The 24,819-nt window shown below is 40.7% G+C and overlaps 1 protein-coding gene across 2 annotated transcripts in view; it reads right to left on the reverse strand.

Annotated features, from left to right (window-relative positions):
- Nucleotides 1–24,819, reverse strand: part of PRKG2 (protein kinase cGMP-dependent 2) — a 113,741-nt gene that overhangs the window by 80,701 nt on the left and 8,221 nt on the right. For both annotated transcript variants that reach the window (XM_073891181.1, XM_025887537.2), the window contains exon 2: nucleotides 17,951–18,424. In XM_073891181.1, the coding sequence (XP_073747282.1) occupies nucleotides 17,951–18,411 (461 nt within the window). In that variant the 5' untranslated portion in view covers nucleotides 18,412–18,424. The remainder of the gene's footprint in view (nucleotides 1–17,950; nucleotides 18,425–24,819) is intronic.

Raw genomic sequence — 24,819 nt, forward strand, 5'->3', positions numbered from 1 at the left:
AAATTTACAAGGAGGTTAATCTGACACACTCAATGACATGCATAATCATCATTGTGCTGCATGGTAATTAGGTAGAAATGGTAAATAGTTCCCTTAAAAATCTGTAATGAGTTTTGCTCTTATATTGTCAAACTGAACATTTCTGGAGTCAGCTATAGGGAAGCCTGTTCTATAACAAAATACTGGCTCCCAATCATCACTGCACATTATGATCCTCTGGGAGATTTTATAAATCTTGATGCCCAGGGCACTCACCTCAAGCCAATTTAATAAGACTCCCTGGCGGTTAAACCTCAAGCATCAGTATTTTTAAATACTCCCCAGGTGATTACAATGCGCATTTAAGGTTAAGAATTACAGCTGTAAACAAGAAAATGCAAGGGAGCTTGAAGTTGTCCTTTCCCTCTTTATTGCCATTGCACTGGAAACAGGCCTCCACTGAAGGCTCATGGAGCAATCAATTACTATTAAGTAATTAACAGTGATGATTAATTAACAATAATCAATTAATGTCTGTTGCAGGAGTTTTCCATATCTTATTCTCCTCTGCAATGTTACAAATAAACACAGAAATAAGAAAATCATTACTCGTCTCTCCCTCCTCCCAGGAAACCATATAGAACCTGAAACATGACCTAGCACATTGGGGGCAATGCTGTCAAGTAAGCCCCAGGACTCTGGATTTTTTTTTTTAATTGTGGTGAAATATACATTATACAAACTATACCATTCTAACCATTTTTAAGGGTATAGTGTAGTAGCATTAAGTATATTCTCATTGTTTTTCAACTATCACCACCATTCATCTACAGAACATTTTTCATCTTCCCAAACTAAAACTCTACCCATTAAACAGTAACTCCCATTCTCTGCTCTTCCCAGCTCCTGGCAACCTCCAATTCTGCCTTATGTCTCTACTAATTTGATTAGGTATGCCATATAAGTGGATTAATAAAATATGTGTCCTTTTGGGTCTGACTTATTCACTTGGCATGATGTCCTCAAGGTTCATTCATGTTGTAGCATGTAAAAGGAAGGAATTTCCTTCCTTTCTTAAGACTGAATAATATCTCATTGTATGTATATACCGTATTGTGTTTACCCATTCAACCCAACCCAGTGGAGATTTGGGTTGTTTCCACATTTGGGCTACAATAAATAGCTCACAACATGCTGCTACAAACACGTGTGTACAAGCCTCTGGACTTTTTATGTATGGCTTTACATCTCCAGCATGGCCAACATTCTTAGCCAGGGAATCTCACACCAGAAAAGCAAAAGGGCCTGGTGTAGTGTGCAGAATTCTAAGATGGCCTCATGATCTCCAACCTCTGGTGTCAAGCTCTTGTATAAACCCCAACCCTTGAGAGAGATGGATCCTATGATTTGCTCCTTGCCAACACAATATGGCAACAGTGATAGGAGGGTCACCCCATGTGTGTAATACAAGATTTCAGCTTAATCCACTGTAAAGAGATTCTCCAACTAGACTTGAAGAAGTAAGCTGCTATGTTGTGAACGGGCCTGGGAGCAAGAATATGGCTAGGAACTCTGGACAGCCATTAGGAGCTAAGAGTAGCCTCTGCTGACAGCCAGCAAGAAAATGGAGACCTTGGTCCTACAACCACAAGGAACTGAATTCTGCCAACAATCACTTGAACTTGGAGAAGGCCTTCTCCCACTAAAAGCTCTAGGAAGGACACAGCCAGCTGACTCTTTGACTACAGTCTTGTGGAAACCCTGAGCAGATGACCTAATTGTTGTGCCTAAACTCCTGACCCACGGAAACTCTGAGATAACAAATATGTGTTGTTCTAAGCTGCTAGGTTTGTGGTGGTTTATCACACAGCAAGAGAAGTTAATACACCTGGGTTTCCCTGAGTTTCTGTTTCCAAGAAATTTCAGATAGTAATCTTTGTTTGTTTGTTTTGTTTTGTTTTATGAGCAATAATTTCCTCTTTCTTTTCTTTTTTTTTAAATTTTTTATTGCTATGTTAATCACCATTCATTACATCTTTAGTTTTTGATGTAGTGTTCCATGATTCATTGTTTGTGCATAAAACCCAGTGCTCCACGCAGAACGTGCCCTCTTTAATATCCATCACCAGGTTAACCCATCCCACCACCCCCGTCCCCTCTAGAACCCTCAGTTTGTTTTTCAGAGTCCATTGTCCCTCATGGTTCATCTCCCCCTCTGATTTACTCCCCTTCATTCTTCCCCTCCTGCTATCTTCTTCTTCTTTTTTTTTTTCTTAACATATATTGCATTATGTTTCAGAGGTACAGATCTGTGATTCAACAGTCTTGCACAATTCACACCGCTCACCATAGCACATACCCTTCCCAATGTCTATCACTCAGCCACCCCATCTCTCCCACACCCCCATCACTCCAGCAAACCTCAGTTTGTTTCCAGAGATTAAAAATTCCTCATATCAGTGAGATCATATGATACATGTGTTTCTCTGATTGACTTATTTCACTCAGCATAACACCCTCCAGTTCCATCCACGTCGTTGCAAATGGCAAGATCTCATTCGTTTTGATGGCTGCATAATATTCCATTGTGTATATATACCACATCTTCTTTATCCATTCATCTGTCGATGGACATCTTGGCTCTTTCCACAGTTTGGCTATTGTGGACATTGCTGCTATGAACATCAGGGTGAACATACCCGTCGGATCACTACATTTGTATCTTCGTGGTAAATACCCAGTAGTGCAATTGCTGGATCATATGGTAGCTCTATTTTCAACTCTTTGAGGAACCTCCATACTGTTTCCCAGAGTGGCTGCACCAGCTTGCATTCCCACCAACAGTGTAGGAGGGTTCCCCTTTCTCTGCATCCCCGCCAACATCTGTCGTTTCCTGACTTGTTAATTTTAGCTATTCTGACTGGTGTGAGGTGGTATCTCATTGAGGTTTTGATTTGGATTTCCCCGATGCCGAGCGATGCTGAGCACTTTTTCATGTGTCTGTTGGCTATTTGGATGTCTTCTTTGGAAAAATGTCTGTTCATGTCGTCTGCCCATTTCTTGATTGGATTATTTATTCTTTGGGTGTTGAGTTTGATAAGTTCTTTATAGATTTTGGATACTAGCCCTTTATCTGATATGTCATTGGCAAATATTTTCTCCCATTCTGTCGGGTGTCTTTTGGTTTTGTGGACTGTTTCTTTGGCTGTGCAAAAGCTTTTTATCTTGATGAAATCCCAATAGTTCATATTTGCCCTGGCTTCCCTTGCCTTTGGCGATGTTTCTAGGAAGAAGTTGCTGCAGCTGAGATCGAAGAGGTTGCTGCCTGTGTTCTCTTTTAGGATTTTGGTGGACTCCTGTCTCACATCTATGTCTTTCAACCATTTGGAGTCTATTTTTGTGTGTGGTGTAAGGAAATGGTCCGGTTTCATTCTTCTGCATGTGGCTGTCCAATTTTCCCAACACCATTTGTTGAAGAGACTGTCTTTTTTCCATTGGACATTCTTTCCTGCTTTGTCAAAGATGAGTTGACCATAGAGTGGAGGGTCCATTTCTGGGCTCTCGATTCTGTTCCATTGATCTATGTGTCTGTTTTTGTGCCAGTCCCATACTGTTTTGATGATGACAGCTTTGTAATAGAGCTGGAGTCCAGAATTGTGATGTCGCCAGCCATGCTTTTCTTTTTCAACGTTCCTCTGGCTATTCGGGGTCTCTTCTGGTTCCATACAAATTTTAGGATTATTTGTTCCATTTCTTTGAAAAAGTGGTTGGTATTTTGATGGGGATTGCATTGAATGTGTAGATTGCCCTAGGTAGCATTGATATCTTCACAATATTTGTTCTTCCAATCCATGAGCATGGAATGTTTTTCCATTTCTTTGTGTCTTCCTCAATTTCCTTCATGAGTATTTTATAGTTTTCTGAGTACAGATCCTTTGCCTCTTTGGTTAGATTTCTTCCTAGGTATCTCATGGTTTTGGGTGCAATTGTAAATGGGATCGACTCCTTGATTTGTCTCTCTTCTGTCTTGTTGTTGGTGTATAGGAATGCCACTGATTTCTGTGCATTGATTTTATATCCTGCCACTTGACTGAATTCCTGTATGAGTTCTAGCAGTTTTGGGGTGGAGTCTTTTGGGTTTACCACATAAAGTATCACACCATCTGCAAAGAGTGAGAGTTTGACTTCCTCCTTGCCGATGTGGATGCCTTTGATTTCTTTTTGTTGTCTGACAGCTGTGGCTAAGACTTCTAATACTATGTTGAATAGCAGTGGTGAGAGTGGACATCCCTGCCACGTTCCTGACCTTAGGGGGAAAGCTCTCAGTTTTTCCCCATTGAGAATGATATTCGCTGTAGGTTTTTCATAGATGGCTTTTATGATATTGAGTTAGGTACCCTCTATTCCTATACTCTGAAGTGTTTTGATCAAGAAAGGATGCTGTACTTTGACAAATGCTTTGTCTGCATCTATTGAGAGGATCACATGATTCTTGTTCTTTCTTTCGTTAATGTATTGTATCACGTTGATTGATTTGCGGATGTTGAACCAGCCTTGCAGCCCAGAGATAAATCCCACTTGGTCGTGGTGAATAATCCTTTTAATGTACTGTTGGATCCTATTGGCTAGTATTTTGGTGAGAATTTTTGCATCCATGTTCATCAAGGATATTGGTCTGTCATTCTCCTTTTTGATGGGGTCTTTGTCTGGTTTGGGGATCAAGGTAATGCTGGCCTCATAAAATGAGTTTGGAAGTTTTCCTTCCATTTCTATTTTTTGGAACAGTTTCAGGAGAACAGATATTAATTCTTCTTTAAATGTTTGGTAGAATTCCCCTGGGAAGCCATCTGGCCCTGGGCTTTTGTTTGTTGGGAGATTTTTGATGACTGCTTCAATTTCCTTAGTGGTTATAGGTCTGTTCAGGTTTTCTATTTCTTCCTGGTTCAATTTTGGTAGTTGATACATCTCTAGGAATGCACCCATTTCTTACAGGTTCTCTAATTTGCTGGCATAGAGTTGCTCATACTATGTTCTTATAATTGTTTGTATTTCTTTGGTGTTGGTTGTGATCTCTCCTCTTTCGTTCTTGATTTTGTTGATTTGGGTCATTTCTCTTTTCTTTTTGATAAGTCTGGCCAGGCGTTTCTCAATCTTGTTAATTCTCAAAGAACCAGCTCCTAGTTTCGTTGATCTGTTCTACTGTCCTTTTGGTTTCTATTTCATTGATTTCTGCTCTGATCTTGATTATTTCTCTTCTCCTGCTGGGTTTAGGCTTTATTTGTTGTTTTTTCTCCAGCTCCTTTAGGTGTAGGGTTAGATTGTGTATTTGAGACCTTTCTTGTTTCTTGAGAAAGGCTTGTATTGCTATATACTTTCCTCTTAGGACTGCCTTTGCTGCATCCCAAAGATTTTGAACAGTTGTGTTTTCATTTTCATTGGTTTCCATGAATTTTTTTAATTCTTCTTTAATTTCCTGGTTGACCCATTCATTCTTTAGTAGGATGCTCTTTAGCTTCCATGTATTTGAGTTCTTTCTGACTTTCCTATTGTGACTGAGTTCTAGTTTCAAAGCTCTGTGGTCTGAAAATAGGCAGGGAATGATCCCAATCTTTTGGTAGCAGTTGAGACCTGATTTGTGACCTAGGATGTGATCTATTCTGGAGAATGTTCCATGGGCACTAGAGAAGAATGTGTATTCTGTTGCTTTGGGATGGAATGTTCTGAATATGTCTGTGAAGTCCATTTGGTCCAGTGTGTCATTTAAAGTCTTTATTTCCTGGTTGATCTTTTGCTTAGATGATCTGTCCATTTCAGTCAGGGGGGTATTAAAGTTCCCCAGTATTATTGTATTGTTGTCAATGTGTTTCTTTGCTTTTGTTATTAATTACCTTATATAATTGGCTGCTCCCATGTTAGGGGCATAGATATTTACAATTGTTAAATCTTCTTGGTGGACAGACCCTTTACGTAGGATATAGTGTCCTTCCTCATCTCTTATTATAGTCTTTGGTTTAAAATCTAATTTGTCTGATATAAGGATTGCCACCCCAGCTTTCTTTTGGTGTCCATTAGCATGGTAAATGGTTTTCCACCCCCTCACTTTCAATGTGGGGGTGTCTTTGGGTCTAAAATGAGTCTCCTGCAGATAGCCTATCGATGGGTCTTGTTTTTTAATCCAATCTGATAGGCTGTGTCTTTTGATTGGGGCATTTAGCCCATTTACATTCAGGGTAACTATTGAAAGATATGAATTTAGTGCCATTGTGTTGCCTGTAAGGTGACTGTTACTGTATATTGTCTGTGTTCCTTTCTGGTCTATGCTGCTTTTAGGCTCTCTCTTTGCTTAGAGGACCCCTTTCAATATTTCTTGGAGGGCTGGTTTCGTGTTTGCAAATTCCTTTAGTTTTTGTTTGTGCTGGAAGCTTTTTATCCCTCCTTCTATTTTCAATGACAACCTAGCTGGATATAGTATTCTTGGCTGAATATTTGTCTCGTTTAGTGCTCTGAAGATATCATGCCAGTCCTGTCTGGCCTGCCGGGTCTCTGTGGATAGGTCTGTTGCCAATCTAATGTTTCTACCTTTATAGGTTACATATCTCTTCTCCCGAGCTGCTTTCAGGATTTTCTCTTTGTCTCTGAGACTCGTAAGTTTTACTATTAGTTGTCGGGGTCTTGACCTATTTTTATTGATTTTGAGAGGGGTTCTCTGTGCCTCCTGGATTTTGATGCCTGTTTCCTTCCCCACATTAGGGAAATTCTCTGCTATAATTTGCTCCAATATACCTTCTGCCCCTCTCTCTCTTTCTTCTTCTTCTGGGATTTCAATTATTCTAATGTTGTTTCATCTTATCGTATCGCTTATCTCTCAAATTCTGCCCTCGTGATCCAGTAGTTGTTTATCTCTCCTTTTCTCAGCCTCTTTATTTTCCATCATTTGTCTTGTATATCGCTGATTCTCTCTTCTGCCTCATTTATCCTAGCAGTTAGTGCCCCCATTTTTGATTGCACCTCATTAATAGCCTTTTTGATTTCGATTTGGTTAGATTTTAGTTTTTTTATTTCTTCAGGAAGGGTGTCTCTATAACCTCCATGCTTTTTTCAAACCCAGCTAGTATCTTTCAAATCATGATTCTGAACTGTAGGTCCAACATCGTACTAATGTCTGTATTGAGTAGGTCCCTGGCAGACGGTACTACCTCTTGTTCTTTTTGCTGAGGTGATTTCTTTCATCTTGTCATTTTGTCCAGAGGAGAAGAGATGAATGAGAGAACAAAATGCTAACAGGGTAACAACGTCCCCAGAAAATATACTCTAAACAAATCAGAAACGACCTGAAACCAGGGGAAAAGAAAGGGAAAAAAAGAAAAAAGAAAGAGAAAAAAAAAAGAAATAGAAAAAGATAAAAACAAAAACAGAACAAAACAGAAAAACAGAATATGATCAAATATGATCAGGCTAGTGCATAGATCAGTGCACACACTAGATTTTGGGTGTATTTTGGTCTGTTAGAAGTTAGTGCCTCCTAAAATTGTAAAGAAAGAAAGACTTATATATGTACAAAATAAGGGTTGATACAATGAAGGGATGTAAGATGACTGTAAAGATGAAAATTATAAAAGATTTTATAAAAGGAATTGATAAGTTCTTTGAAAAAAAGAAAGAAGAAGATTTTAAAAAAAAATGGAGGGAGAGAATGTGATCAGGCGGGAGACTAGAACAAAGCCATACACTAGAGATTTAGGGTATATTTTGATCTGTTAGAAGAAACTGTATCTCAAAATTTTAAAGAGTGAACAACTTATATATATATGCCAAAAATAAGGGTAACTACTATGAAGGGATAGAATATGACTCTAAAAATGAAAAATAAAAAATTTTTTTAAAAAGGGATTGATAGGATGTTTGAAAAAGGGAAAAAGAAAAATTCAAAAAAAAAAACAGTTAAAAAAATTAACTTTGAAAGACTAATGAATCATGGTAAAGAAGCCATGAATTCTGTGTGCAGTATTCCCCTAGCGCTGGAGTTCTCCCGTTCTCCTTGATCGGTAAAATTGGTCTTGGCTGGCTGTTCCTGCTGATCTTCTGGGGGAAGGGCCTGTTGCTGTGGTTCCCAAATGTCTTTGCCAGAGGCGGATTGCCCCGCCCTTGCTGGTCCTGGCGAAGCAATCTGCTCGGGTTTGCTCCGGGGAGCTTTTGTTCCCTGCAAGCTCTCAGTACAGCTTTGGAGGATGAGAGTGAAAATGGTGGCCTCCCAATCTCCGCCCCGGAGGAGCCGAGAACTCGGGGCCCGGCTCCTCAGTGTGCCCCCAGAGAAAAGCAATCACTCCTGTCTCCCCGGTCTCCGGCCGCACTCCGTGCTCACCCGGCCTGTGACCGAGCATTTCTATCTCTGGCACCCGACCCCATGTGGAGTCTCCAAACCCAGCAGATCCCTGCGGTGTGCTCCCGCGCCCCTCCTCCCAGGGGAGGAAGGGGAGTCTCCCCGGCTCTGCTGCTTGTTGGGTCCCTGCTGGAGGAGCAGTGACTCGACTGGGCTGCGGATCACAGTTTATGGCCACCCCGAGCTGAGAGCCCGCGCCTCGGCTCCGTCTCTGCAGCCGGCTTCCCTGCTCCGATACCTGGGAGCTCTGCCGCACTCAGGCACCCCTGGTCTTTCTGTGACCCCGAGGGTCCTGAGACCACACTGTCCCGTGAGTTTCCACCTCCCGCTTAGCCACTGGAGTGACGTCCCTCACTGGAGCCGACTTCTAAATGTTCCGATTTTGTGCTCCAGGGCTCTGTCACTTGCCAGAAGTGGCAGAGGTCCCCTCCCCCACCATCTATCCTCCCGAGTATTGCCTCGGATTCACTTCTCCGCACGTCCTACCTTCCAGCAAGTGGTCGCTTCTCTGTTCAGAGAGTTGTTACTACTCTCTTCTTCGATCTCCTGTTGAGTTCGTAGGTGTTCGGAATGGTTTGATTCCCATTCAGCTGAATTCCTGAGACCAGACGAAATCCAGGTCTCCTACTCCTCCGCCATCTTGCTCTGCCCCTCAGGTAGTAATCTTGTTCACTTTTTACCTACCTTCTCATTTGATCTGGAAAGAAGGGACTGGAAGCTACAGATCTTTCTTTCCTTCATATTTCCCAGAGCTTGATCTATAAACCTCAAAAAGATGATCAAAACTGCTGCTTGAAGTTTATTAGTTAAAATTAATTGGACACGATAAACATATATTCCTTGAAGGATTAAATGGACATTGAGAGTTCCTGATTGCTCACATTTTAGTCTGAATTATAAACAAGATACCCTCTGGCCATTCCTGGCTATATACTCCAAAAATCAAGACAAAACAAAAAAAGCCAACCTCACAAAAACCTGTCAAACGAGACCGCACTAAAGTATCTATGACTAGCAAGTAGTTTGAAGGACAGTCAACATGGAGGGGAGGAGACAAATTATTTTAAAATTAGACTTTAAGAAAAGGAAATAGTTTTAATCAAAGGATAAATACAAGAAATGTATCTTTCACAGAGAAGGTACTTCCAAAAAGAGTCTAAAAAGTGAAAAGCTTTATCCTTGGCTTCAAATATGTTCCCTTTCTTGAGAATTCCATTGCAGTTTAAAACCTAGAAAAAGTCAGGTGACAGGAGCGGAGCTGCTCAGGCTTCCAGAAAGAAAAGGGAGGCTTCTTGCAAGCCGACTGTGCTGCTTCTTAAGAGGCAAAGGTCAATGGTAAGGCTTCCCTCTGACCCAACGAGCACAGAGAGAAAGGTCACTGTTTTCTGGACTATACTGTTTCTAATATCCTCTTTCCTGTGAATCTAGCAAGGAAATGGGCAGTGTCCAGGAAAGCATGCAATGTCTGTAAGAAAAAACTGGGTCAGAACAGAGTAGCCCATTTCAGAAGACACGTAGAAGATGTGAGTGAGGGGAGCTGGAGGTTCCTGCTCAGGCCTCCAGGGCGGTGGTTCAAAGCCAGCACTGCTAAATTCATCTGGAGGAACTTATCTGCAGTCCAGCAGATCCACAAACTGCGATAAATATCATATACATTAGTATCACAGCAAGTAAGATAAAACGGGTATAGGTTTCGGAGTGACTCTGCTTAAGTGGCCAGTGTCTTGACATCCAGGGGAGGTCACAGAGCTCGAGGCACGGCGAATGGTGACCCAGGCTAGTTACTTCTGCCTGCTGAGCCTCAGACAATAATACTTAGCCGGCAGGTTAGTTGTGAAACTAAATGAGATAACTCTAACCTAGGTCATACGGCAGTGTGCCTGGCCTGTACTAGGTACTTGAAATTGGTACTGGTGGTCACTGACTGAGAATGGAGGAAAATGAGGAGGGAACCAAAGAAAAGTACATGTAACAGAAATGGGAGAGAGGAGACAGACATACAGAAAGGGGAAGCAAAAGAGGAAGAAAACAAAATTAAAGATTGAGCTGATTAAGAAATTCAATATTCGATAACGAGTTGTTGAATGGAAGCTGTTGACGTGAGGACTGAAGGAAATCTTGGACACTACATAGCTGCTAGCCAAGGCTACTGGTTTTCGTGGAGTCTAAGAACAGCACAGTGCGTGCTAGGACTCTTGGAGCGTACACCACCTGCGGAGGCATGGCTCCGAGGCAGCTGGGCACGTTCACCCTGACTTGGACTCTGGACTGTTCGCAACAGTAAGAACTCAAGTGCCGAGTGTTTTCCGAGGCTTAATGAAACATTTTTCCTAACACCTGGCAACTGGCAGCCCGGAAGACTTGAGGATAAAGTGAGAAGGAGCCAAGGGAGGCAATGAACCAAGCAGAAGACCATCTGAGAAGCTGAGAGAGGACCCCAGGGTGGGTGCACGGTGAAGGGGAGCCCAGGGCCTTTGTCTCCCAAGAGAAAGAAGACAAGTCAGAGGCCGGAAGAGAGAGGGACTGGGGCCAGGCATCAGAAAGTCTGCCTAAACCTCAAACCTCTTTAACGTCACCAAGATGTCCAGGCAGCTGCCACATCATTTTAGGCAGGTTCCTCAACTTGTCTGTGCTCCTGACCTCCACACCCCATTTTTTTAAACAGCACCACCCTCCCCACCCTTCCCCTCCAAAGCACACCTCCAAGGTGAGCCATTCACACTGCAGACTGTACTTCCTATAGGAGCTGCCCGCATACACCATGGTGGAGAACACGCACCTGGCATCAGGCAGGCAGAGATTTGAATCCTGGTTTAGGGAAATACCAACACCACGACCTTGAGCAAATTGTTGAATGATTGAGCTTTCATTTCACCTTCTCTGGTGCCATGGAAAAGCAACTCCCACCACATCAGGCAAGTCTCCGGCCTCCATGAGGTAACGTTCAGAAAACAACAGACATCCAGCAGTTAACTGGTAACGGTTTTCTCACACATCCCCATGTAGCTGGGTCTGATCGGGGTGTCTCAATGCACACCATTGCTGTAAAACATAACCGCTGTTCTCAAACATTCTGACCACTTACACCAGACACATCATCCAGCTGCCTTCACCCATAGCTTCTGGCTATCAGATCACCACACAATTGGACTTTCTCTTCTTTCTTTCCTTATAGAGGGAGTTTCATTTCCTGCTTTTTGGAAGACTCAAGTGAAGGCAATTGTAATACAAATTTTTTAACTATCCAACTGATTATTAAAGCCCGTCCATATACTCCTTCAAATCTTTCATAATCTATTATGTGAAATCTAGATATAGAATCTCTCAAACAGCAACATCTAAGTCATGATTTCATGAAAGGGTAAAAAAAAAAAAAAAAGTTTCTTTCCCTCCCATCCCCAGCAAATGTTCCTCTCCTGCAAACTGACAGCAGGGCAGCACTTTCTGGAAGCATAATTTTCAGGGAGAAATAATAGCTGGGAGCTGTTTGTAATCATAAAACCAAAGCATTAGAAAAGTGTCCATTTCTAATTATATATTTAATTTTTTAAAAGGCTTCCCAGCTAAAATGTAATTTTCATCTTGGAAAAGTGGGATATAGGAGTTGTTAGAACAGACTTCAGAGAGCAGAGTTTCTGGTTTTGAATCCTGGTTCTGATATTAAGAGCTGTGTAATCTTGGGCAAGTTATTTAATTTTGCATGCCTCAGTTTCCTCATCTATAGAATGGGGGTGAAAATAATACTATCTGTGTATAGGTTTGTTGTGAGAATTAAATAATTAAGTATTTGTGAAGCATTCAGAACAGTGCCCGGCACATAATTAGTGATATATATAAATGCTATTATTTTTACTTTTACTTCTACTAGTCATTCCACACAAACACTTCTGCCCAATAAAGGAGCTACATTTCTGTAGTGCACATTCGAGTGCTCGGCCCCACTTTAGAAAGGAAACACAAATGATAACAACCATACTCTTTCTCGACCCCTTGATGTAGATCTTATTTACATGGATGACTCACTAGCATTTTCCACTTTTACCTATTCTGCTCCTGGGGTGGCAGTGACAAATGAAACTAATTGTCCTTCCTAAAACTAGAGTCAACACCTTAAGTCAGACGGCAAGTCTTTGTTTTATCCTTCCTTTTCAGGGAAGAACAATGGTTTCAAATGATAGTTTTTGCATTCTTAGAGAAAGGCAGTCATACTAGCAACTTGCCAGATGGCTCTGATTAATTTGCCTGTGTTCCACCAGACATTCAGCATGAGCTTGTAATTTTGCTCTGCCAATGCTGAAGTTTGCTAAACAATGTCTACATAAACAGAAAATTTAATTTCACTGAAAGTTCTGACCTCTGAATCCATGGTCTTGGTGCTCAAGGCAGGTCAGACATGGTCAGAAATGCTATCTGAACTCTTCCTCGCTCTCCTTTGTCACTGATATTCAGTTCTCAGCCTTGAGAACTGTACTCATTTGGGAACCCATTTATGCCTCTCCATAGATATCACAGTCTGTGCTATCAGGTGGATCCAACACATTCCCTGTATTACACAGACCTGAGCTCTGAGGATCCAGCACTTGGTGAACATTGATGCAGTGGGTAAGCTCTGCTCAACTCTGCTTGTAAGAAGCCAGGAAGCACCATTGTTCTTCCTACCAATCAATAAGGCACGTCAAAATAAAGCAGACTGGTGCCCACACTGTCTGACGTGAGGACTTTGATTTTTGTGGGGAATTCTAAGAACATTAGGATTGTAGAGAAAAAGAACTGGTTTCAAGGTCAAGAATCTTGGATCCTAATCTTAGCTCTGCCACTTACCATGACATATTCTGCAACTCCCCTGCACCTGTTTTCCCCCTTCTCCAGTAAAGGTTCTTCTAGCTCTAAATCCTCGGCTGTTTGCCATAATAAATTTAAATCAGAAATCAGAGCACTTGATACACTGTAGTGCTCTGACTCATCATGATTTATGACACTTCAGTAAGGCTAAGTACCTGTAATAGAAACGGGCTATGTGCCCACATAGCTCTATGCCTCTGAAGATCCAAAATGGTCAGTGATACAAAGCCAAGTCACTACAAAAGGCTATGACATACTGCAGGTTCAGTGCCGTTTAAGAGTGATCCCACACTGTGCCCACCTCATGTATATTCTCATTTGCTGTGGCTTTGTCCTAGAACTAAACACAGGTCCTATGTTGTCTGCATAGTTTTCCCAAACATCTCTAGGTCATAATTCCCATCTCAGGAAATATAAGTTCCAGTCAAAAACACACAATCTATTTCCAAAGAAGACTTGCAAATGGCCAACAGACACAAGAAAAGATGTTCAAAATCACTAGTCATTAGGGAAATACAAATCAAAGCCACAATGATATATCACCTTGCACCTGTCAGATGGCTAGTATCAAAAAGACAGGATATGACAAGTGTTGGCAAGGATGCGGAGAAAAGGGAACCCTGTACACTGTTGGTGGGAATGTAAACTGGTACAACCAGTACGGAAAACAGTATGGAGGTTCCTCAAATCATTAAATACAATCCAGTAATTGCACTACTGGGTATTTACCCAAAGAAAATGAAAACACTAATTTGAAAAGATATGAACACCTCTATGTTTACTGCAGCATTATTTACAATAGCCAATATATGGACGCAACCAAAGTATCCACCAATGGATGAATGCATAAAGAAGATGTGGTACATTACTCAACCATAAAAAAGAATGCGATTTTGTCATTTGTAACAACATGGATGGAACTAGAGGGTATTGTGCTAAGTGAAATAAGTCAACGGAGAAAGACAAATACCACACAATTTCACTTATACGTAGAATCTAAAAAACAAAGCAGAACAAACAGACGCATAAACACAAAGAACAAACTGGTAGTTGCCAAAAAGGAGAAGGGTGGGGGATGGATGAAGGGGAGTGGGAGGTACAGGCCTCCAGTTCTGGAAACAGTAAGGGATGAAAGATACAGCATAGGGATATAGTCAATGGTATTGTAATAATCCTAAAGAGCCGGCAGATGGAAATGACACTTCTGAGGAGCCCGGCATTACTTACAGAGTTGTCAAATCACTATGCTGTACATCTAAAACTAATGTAACATTGTGTGTCAACTCTACTTCAGTTAAAGCATAACACATAATCTAGAACTGCAATATCCAATACAGCGGCCACGAGACACATGTGGCTATTTAATTTTAAACTTAATTAAAATAAAAATTCCATTCCTCAGTGGCAATAGCCGTATTTCCAGTGCTCACAGCCCCATTTTGCTATTGGTTACCACACTAAACAACACAGATTATAGAACATGTCCATCACTGTGGAAAGTTCTATTGAACAGCACAGAATTAGGAGTTTCCCAATGCCATTAAGAGTATATATGTTCTTCCACATAAACCAGGGAGGTACATCTATACAGCTTAAGCTACCCCTTCAAACCCTACGAGAATACTTGATGGGTACAGGACAACAAAGTTGGCACGAGTGAGCTGCCTGGCAGTTGATGAAGTTTACTTGCCATTTATAACACCTTTGAGCATGGGGCTCCAGCAAGCTCACAGAGTACTGTGGAAGGGTTTTACAGTTTCTCATGAATTACTGAATCTGAATCTTCAAATTCCAAATCTATCAATCCCCCAATGTTATTTTATGGTTTCTGTCAGTACATCATATATCCCTAATGTTGTTGATTGCAAGAGGGCTGGAAATCTCCCCTCACTTTCTTGCTCACTGTTAAGTTCTGTATTCATCTGAGACATCCTTTTTGACAAAAAGACTGAAAAGCCATTCAATGGCTTTCTGACTCAGTGCGGAGGGAGGGACTCCAAAATGCTGTTGCCACATATCAGTAGGAACAAATTTTGTCATAAATTCAGCCAGGAAACTTTATAAATGAAGTTCAACAAATAAGTCATGAGAACCTAAAAATAAATGAAGGAACCATTTTGACGGATACCTTAAATTCTCTAATATCTAACAGTAACTGCTTGGAAAAGTAGCTAAACCAATGAGTGCTATACATCATCCTTTTTATCAGCAGTTAATGATGCTCCCATCTTTTCTAACACTCTAACTTCTAGAAGATTGTTTCTTGCAAAATTTTTTATAGACTATATAAAAGATATATTATAATATCCAAAGTTTACTTGGGGCTTTTCTCTAAAACTAGAACTATTTGAAACTGGAAAATGATTTGTAATGCTGACTACTTTAAAAAAAAACTGGAAAATTTAAAATCTCTGACTTGATGATGTTAGCTATCTATGTTTAGCCAGTTATTCCAAACTTAAGAAGAAAGACATCTGCAAGGGAGATTGCAAGAAAAGTTGAGGCAAAAACTTCCGTAAGGGAACCTGAGGTACAAACTAATCAATGAAAAATGAGTGGTCCCCAAGTTCTAATTAATTTTTTTTCAATTTAGAACCAAAAGGCTTTATGAAAATATATGGGGGAATATTAGGGCAGGAATGATCTAGTTTGGTCTCTTCAGGACTTATTCATTAAAAAAAAAAAACCCATTAGCCTATTTCTTCATCATGACCTCAATATAGACTTGTACCCATCTGACTTGCCTTTATGATGAGGGGAGTCATTGCTGATCCTTATTGAAGAGCTCTAATGTCTTCCCTCCTGTGTCCCACTCACTATAGACAGGTGGTTTGGCCCAGAAATTGACTGTACCTAACTACTGATTTTCTTTTCCTGATTATAATACAGCTAGTGAAGAAATACAAAGAAAACAATTTTTATACAAAGGAATATGTTTATCTTGGATGGTTCAGTTCCCTAACACCAGGAGAATGGTGTTCTGCCTCAAGATGGGCAAGTCTTTGGAACAAAATCATTGAACATAACTTTTGCTCAAGAGAAATCTGGTGGAATATGTAGGGAGGGTCAAAGAAGATGAATTGCTATTTCTCCGATGCTTCTCTCAGATACACAAGAACATTCTTATTTGAAAGATTTTTTTGTGGGTAAATAATATACTGTGCTTACATACATAAAATAATATGCTATGTAATATGTAGTATTACTATATATGCATATATCTCTTATATCAAAAGAGAAGACTAGATGATTTCCAATTTTTGTAAAACAAGCACAAATCCACACCATTAAAAATAAATATTACTTTTGCAAAGAGAATAGATAAGACCTTTCTAAACCAACTAATAATAAAACTCTCGGCTTATAACAAACTCTTCTTTTTGTTTTTTTACAACAAACTTCTGAACTCTAATATTAATCAGATTTCTTTCACCCACAGAGTATTATGATTAATAACCCAGCATGACTTGTTTCCTTGGCAAATATTTATTGATCACGCACTATGTGACTGTCAACAAATTGATGAATTAAACCTCCCTTTGTAAGTCTGTTGTCAAAATTAATCATTTATTTGTTTAAGTCAGATGTTTTATGTTGATTTATATGACTTGTGTTTGAGTAAGTTAAAATTTGTTTTAAATTCACAAATCTTGCATTTTGCATGAGAGATCCAGGCTCAGCCAAGACATTATCAAGGCAAAAGATCTAATTTCAACTAATATTTTTAAATAATTCATTTAAAAATAATGCAGAAAAGAGACCCTAACTTGGGATGTTTCTAGTCAATCTTTCCTGGTTAGGAAATTCAACCTTCAGTTAGAAAAGAAATGTACACACACATACACGTGGACATGCATGCACATACAAGAATGCTCTCACAAACACATAATTTCTTGTAAAAATCAAAATTAATTTTGAATAACTAATTAATTAAATTTAATTAATTAAAATTTCAAAATTAATTCTAACTTTTCATTGTTCCCTCTGCCTGAAATGCCCTTTCCACCTCATCTATGCGTTTTTTCTTCCTTCAGGCCTCAGGTAAATGTCACCTCCTCAGCCAGGCCTCCAGGACAATCCCAATTCTGTTGTCTGCTGCCTCTCTCTCCCCCTAATCGCCGACACCACCACTGTACCGTTGGTTTCCATCATATCATTGATCCCAATTAATAATTACACAACGTCTACTTGTTTTTGTGTAGACTGTCTGTCTTCCCCCGAGAAAGGCTCTGTGCTTATTTACTCACTACTATCCGCTTAGCACCTAGCACAGTGGCTGGTAGGCGGTGGCGCTCAACCTAAACTGTGGGATGAATGAATGAATTCGTCCCCCTTTGAGGATCCAACTTCTTCCTTTCTGAATGCTAGCAAGCAGTTTTTGCTACACATATTCATCATTCACTGTGCTTTGTGTACACATTTAAATCCACTCCTATAGACGGAGAGAAGGGCAGACTTCCTAAGACACCCTCTGCACTCCCCTAGGGTTTTCAAGATAACGGACAATGACTTTCATTAACTCAGCTCCTCCGTTATACGATTCACACACCAAAGTCCGGGTAGAGCGCAATTCCGAATCTAAAGAAAAGTTCCGCTTCGAGGGAGCCCCTTTTCCGAACCAAACCCATTTTAGAAGTCCCTGTGTCTCCAGATCTGAAAGGGAGCGGCCTAAAAAAATATCACCCTAGATCACCCTAGTCTGGTACAATATTAAAGCTCTTGGAGTCAGAGAGTGTGGGAACGTCTTACCTGGAGTCTTTTCTGACTCGTGCTTTCTCGAACGAAAACTCCGGGGGTTTATTGAGGTCGTAGGTTCGGGTCGTTGGCTCCGCAGACACCCCAGCTTTCGCTCCCCTCCTGCTGTGGAGGGAGACCAATCCTGAGGCCTTGCGGTGGACCTCAAGAGGCACTTTTTCTGGAGAGGCCAGCAGCGGGCTTCCTCCCTGCATGTGCACCACATCCTGGAGCTTGTTCAGCTGGATGCACTTGTTCTGGAGCTCCTCCGTGAGCTCAGCAATGGCCACGGTCTGCTTGGACAGCTGTTCCCGCAGCTCCTTCAGATGGTATTCCCGCTCCTGGATCTCGGCCTCCTTCCGCCTCAGCTCTCGCTCCAGCTCTGTCACCTTGCTCCGCAGCGCATGCGTACTGAGGTTGCCGGAGTGGCCATCCGGGTGCTTGGAATGCTTGGGTTTCACCGACCCATTTCCCATTTTGCTCGAGGACCTGAGAGAAAGCAGAGAATCGGGAGTTACCTGGTGGAGCTTCACCACCTCACAGCCCCCACCACTCCTCATTCCGATCTGTTTCATAAATAGAAACACAGCAGGTCGTCACTATTTGATAAGCAATACATTCCCCTGCTTGCAGAAGGAAAGCTATCGACTGATTTCCTTTATCTCTCCATGAGTTGGCACTTGGTTTCATTGTTCCCTGTCTCTTTGATGGCACAGGTGTCACACCTAAGCATTTCGCACAAGTGGCCCGAGTTACCTGCTCTTCTCTCTGGTCATTCTCCCTGGACAGCTGTCAAAAGCCTCACAACAAAACTGCGATCTGGATGTCAGCAGGACCAAGATGCCACACAAAGGAGCAGCTACAGAGGCAGAGGCTCGGACATGTCACCACTCTCCCAGCTCCCCGTGCAGCTACAGCAAGAAACCATTCCCTGATTTAGAAAACAGCCCGTCTGCATTCCTCCGCCTGACGAGACTGAGCCTTGCTATTTAACTCTTTCCTCCTGCTCTGTGTACCTACTATGTTTTGTATTTCTGATAGTGCTCACTGTTAAAAAGTTCTGGGTGGCAGTTCCTAGAAAGTGAAACAGAGGTATGGGGATTCTTTGACATCCTTTACTTTACTTCCTAAAGCCAAGGTTGTACGAAAATGATGATGTATGGTACAAGGCTCCATTCTTTTCCTATTAAGAATATGCTCAATGTAGGGACGACTGGGTGGCCCAGTTCGTTAACCATCTGCCTTCAGCTTGGGCCGCGATCCCAGGGTGCTGGGATCGTGTCCCACATTGGGCTCCCTGCTCCGTGGGGAGCCAGCTTCTCTCTGCCTGCCGTTCCCCCTGCTTGTGCTCTCTCTGACAAATAAATAAACAAAACCAAAAAAAAAAAAAAAGAATATGCTCAATGTAGGCCCCAAAGTGAGTCCCTAATCCAGCAGAGCAGATCTCAGGCTGTGATACATAAATCAGGATTATCAGAGTGGTTTTAGTTGATTCAGAATTTTTTGTTGTTGTTGTTCAAAGCTATGTGCTATTTTAACATTCCTTATAAATACAAATAATTGGCCCCACAAATTGTGATTTTGTTGATATTATTGCTTAAGTGGAAGATAAATTAGGTATCAGGTTTACTGAATCAATTCAATGAAAAATTTTTAAAAATCACCTGCAGATAGTAAGTGCACATGAGCAAAACCAAAAAAGAGAACTTGAAAGGGTGAGTTTGGAAAATACTGCTTTGATTAATTCCTGTAAGGTTTAAGTCTTTTCAGGCTACCTATTTAAACTTCGTACTTCCGTGTGTATACTTCTTAACAGCCATAACTCAAGAAGCATTAACAACACCTGTAAACTAAGTTTAAATTATCTCTTGTTATGTAATACCCAAAGAGCTAGATGACATTTTGTAGTTACATAAACCACACATTCTTGCCCCCTCTCCCTCCAAATTTCAAACTCAAGGAGAAATGAAATGCTCAGACTGATTTCACTAGCTCCCCCAGAATAATCGTGACCTCTACAGCAATAAAGGCATAGATGGAAAGATGTAAAACAGCCTCTAAGTCTCAAGCAGATGCAACCAAATAGCCAAGGCACATCGCCTAAGATGGATGGCGCAAACAGAAAATAAACGTACTTATAGAAGAAATCTTGCAATACCCAGATATTCCTGTAGAATTCAGGTTCAAAGTAGTCATTAATAAACATTAGCCTCCAGAGAACTGCCTTGCTCTGTTGCAGAGATGTGGCAGGTTTAACCTTTAAGTTTCTCTTGACTTGGCAGCATTTACTATTCTTATATATTAAGAATATATAAAAAGGTTGAGGAGACTAGAATTCAAAGAGGTGGCCCTGGACACCATTGTATCCAAATAAGCAATTCAGAAGATGTTAGACTGGGACCTAGGAATAAACTTGAATGCAATTCTGCATGGTAGGCATGAGATGGGGGCTCCCAGAGGTATCTTAAATTAATGTGTGCACAAGTTTTTAACATCCAGCAGTGAGATCTCTCATCTCCTAGACATGCTTTTTAGGTCCATGGACAAGCATTCCCAACCAAGGCAGGATGGAGGGAGGGGCATGGTCAGAGGAAAAGGGATTGCCTTATAAAGAAAAGTGAACATAAAAACTTAAAATATAACATTAATTTGTTCTTTATTCAAAGAACGACTGTTTGCTAAGACCTAACTCAGTGTCGTGTACTATATCAGGGGCATAACTCCATGAATTTGCAATCAAATTGGACAGAGAAAACAGTTCCAGCATTCTAAATATGAAAAGGCTTAGAATCATTTTTGCTCTATGTATGGTATTCAAAATATCCTGTTTCAATCCAATAATTTTACAAACTTGAAACACAATTAGGCAGGTGTTAAATTCTCCCAAAACACCAACTCTTCTCTGGTTTTAATGAATACGGCTTAGATGCTGTGTAAATCTTTCAAGCTATTTAGAATTCTAAAGAGGGGTGAAATGAACTCATCTTTCAAGTAACTAATTTAAGATATGTAAGTAAGTTACTGAATGGCTCAATACTAAGTCTGATTTCTTAGTTCACTCATTTAAATTTTGTTGTCCCTCAAGCCAAGGCTTCAAGTGCCTGGCTTCACCAAACCTAATTAGATTCACTCTGTTTCCTATATTAGTCACTAAGATAGATAAGCTATTTCTCAAAAATGTATCACTAGCCACAAGGAGAATATATTGTTAGAAACATAGGATGTTGCTCCATCGATCTAGCAACTATAGGTTATTAGAGTCTTTCTTAGAATCAGAGGGCAAGACATGATGTAGTAAGAAATGAGCTTGGAGGCGAAGATCAGAATTTAATGTGAGCAAAGGAGTCAGGCCAGCCAGGGTAGGAAGACAACCTGCCCTTTCCTGGCTGTGTGACCTTTTATAAATAACTTAGAATCCTGTTTTCCAATCTAGCAAACAGGTATAATTATATCCAGCTCATAGAGTTATTATGAAGATTATGTTTATAAGGTATCCTGTACAATGTTTGACACACAGCAGGCACCAAGTAGCCCTTACAATGTGTGGCTGGAGACAGGCAGTGAGTATCTTGGTGGGAGGAAACTCCCAGAAGAGATCACTGCTGGGTTGGACAGAGTCTAATATGTTGGATGTCTTCCAGACAAGAGGTCTCTAAAGATGCCAATTATTCCCTGGGGTGAGGGGAACCTTACTCTGCCTGGCTTATCTCTTCCATTAAGAAAAGAAATGATTCAGGGGCACCTGGGTGGCTCAGTCGGTTAAGCATCTGACTGTGGCTCAGGTCATGATCCCAGGGTCCTGGGATTGAGCCCCGCGTCAGGTTCCCTGCTCAGCGAGAGCCTGCCTCTCCCTCTCCCTCTGCCTGCCGCTCTGCCTACTTGTGTTCTCTCTCTGTCTCTCTGTCAAATAAATAAATAAAATCTTTAAAAAAAGAAAAAAAGAAAAGAAATGATTCTGGAACAGCCTGGGCAACCTTCCCTGATAAGGGAAGCTCCACCTAAAAATGGAGACCAGAAAACCTCATAAATGACCCAGCCCAGGTTCCAAGACTGAAGGACCCTGCAAGCTTTGTAATTCCCTCATGCTGCCTCTACCCATTTTCACATATTGCAGGGTAAGCCTTCAACCAAAAGGGCCCACCTAAGTATCTTGGAAGACAATAAAAACAAACAAACAAACAAACAAAAAACATGGCTCACTGTGAAGGCAGTATTCTTCTGTCTCCAGAAACAGGCAAGAGGAATAGAATGAGTTGTGGCATTGAGCAGGAAGAGAAGAAAACTACACACCATTTGGAATTATTATTACATTAATTTGATCACCACTTCGGAAACATCATATACAAGAAGTAATTAGAAAAGACACAGGAGAAGCAGAACTGCCTGTGACGGATCTTGCAGGTGGATGAACACCTGGTAGACAACATGGGAGGAATTAGGCCTTGTTGTCTGTTTTTCCTCCAGGCCTAAAGTAGTTTGAATCCAAAATCTTGGCTCTGATCTAGATAATATCTATTTCTCTCTCTCCCCATCTGGAGTCTTATATAAATACATTTATCTGTAAATATGGGAGATGGTATGGTGCTGGCTAAGGTGACAAAGCCAGAGTCTCAATCCAAGCACTTCACTTAGTATATATCTGCCCTTGGGTATGATTTTGGGCTTGAGTGTCAATAATAGAATAGATGGACAGACCCATAGATAGAGCCATGGGCAGATAAAATCACTATGCATATCATGTATGCATAGGGTCAAGTGAGATAAGCTGTATTAAACATTATTATTATTATTACTGTTACCATTATTTACCCAACAAAATAACTCATCTTAGTAGAAAAACTTACTGATCAAAAAACATGTACTAAATGAACACAATATTATAAGAGAACAGTCAGTGGTGATACAACCAGACTTCAAGACTTACTATAAAATAAAAGACGTACTATAAAGCTGCAGTAAACAAGACAGTGGTATTAGTGAAAGAACAGACAAATAGATCAATGGTACATAATAGAGCTCAGAAATAGACTCACACAAATACAGTTAACTGACTTTTGACAAAGGAACAAAAGCAGTTCAATGGGGAAAGGATAGTTTTTTAACAAACTGGACACACACACAATCTAGACACAGATCTTATATCTTTCACAGAAATTATCCTCAAATGTATCAAAAACCTAAACATAAAACACAAAACTATAAAATTGCTAGTAGACAATAGAGGCAAAATTCTAAGTGATCTTGGGTTTGGTGATGACTTTTTAGATAAAACACCAAAAGCACAATCCATGAAAGGAAAAAAATTGATAAGGTGGACTTCATTAACATTTAAAACATCTGCTCTGCAAAGACACCATTGAGAGAATGCAACAACAAGCCCCAGACTGGGAGAAAGCATTTGCAAAGCACATATCTAATAAAGGATTAGTATCCAAAATATACAAAGAACTCTTAACGCTCAACAGTAGGAAAACAAACAGCCCAGTTGAAAAGTGGGCAAAAATAGGGGGTGCCTGGGTGGTTCAGTCAGTTAAGCGGCTGCCTTCGGCTCAGGTCATGATCCCAGGGTCCTGGGATCGAGCCCCATGTCAGGCTCCCCGCTCAGCCGAGAGTCCGCTTCTCCCTCTCCCTCTTCCTCTCCCTCTCCCCCTGCCTGCCACCGTGCCTGCTGTGCTCTCTCACTCTCTCCTGTGCCAAATAAATTAATAAAATCTTTTTTTAAAAAGGGCAAAAATATAAACAGATATCTCACCACAGAAGATACACATGTGGAAAATAAGGATATGAAAAGATGCTTAACATTATATGTCATTTGAGAATCTCAAATTAAATCAATAGTGAAATATCACCATATACCTATCAGAATGACCAAAAGCCAAACACTGACAACACCAAATGCTGGAAAGGATGTGGAGCAGCAAGAATTCTCATTCATTGCTGATGGGAGTGTGAAATGATCCAGCCACTTTGGAAGATGGTTTGGGAGTTGCTTATAAAGCTACAAAATTCAACTGATATGAATATGTATGTCCACACCAAAACCTGCATATGGATATTTGCAGTAGCTTTATTCATAACTGCCACAACCTGGAAGCAATCAGGATGTCCTTCAGTGGAAAGACAGATAAACAAACTGTTGTAAACCTAGACAATGAAATATTATTCAGGGTTGAAAAGTAATAACGATCGAGCCATGGAAAGACATGGAGGAATTTTAAATACATATTGCTAAGTGAAATAAGTCAATCTGGAAAATCTACATACTGCATGATCCCAACTATATGTTGTGCTGGAAAAGACAAACCTTAGAAACACTAAAAAGATCAGTGGTTGCAGGGACCTGGGGAGAGGAAGAGAGGAATGAATAGGAGGAGCACAGGGGAATTTTAAGGCAGTGTACCTCTTGTGTGATGCTGTAATGGTGGATACACATCTTATATATTTGTCCAAACCCACAGAATGTACAATACAAAGAATGAACCCTATTGTAAACTAGGTACTTTAGTTAATAATCACGTATTCATCAATTATAACAAATGTGCCGCACTGTTGCAAGATGTTAAGAATAGGGGACAGGAGGAGGGGGCAGGTGAGCATATGGAAACTCTCTGTAATTTTCACCTAATTTTTCTATAAACCTAAAATTCTCCTAAAAACTAAAGTCTATTAGTTAAAAAAAAAAAAAAAGAACGTGTAATTAAGGAGTGTATGCAAAAAAGCTGACAGCATATCCAGGAAACAGGCTGAAATGCATGATGGGAGAAAGTGATGAGCATAGAAAAGTGTAGTGCAGGAATAAGATGCTGAAGAACGTCATATGCCATGTTATGGTATCTGCATTTTAGTGTAGGTCAAGTTTTTTTCAAGTTATATGGTCAGATTTG

Source organism: Callorhinus ursinus, unplaced genomic scaffold (assembly GCF_003265705.2).
Source record: "Callorhinus ursinus isolate GAN/ISIS: 27379988/994484 unplaced genomic scaffold, GSC_fseal_2.0 scaffold4, whole genome shotgun sequence".
Classification (NCBI taxonomy): Eukaryota; Metazoa; Chordata; class Mammalia; order Carnivora; family Otariidae; genus Callorhinus; species Callorhinus ursinus.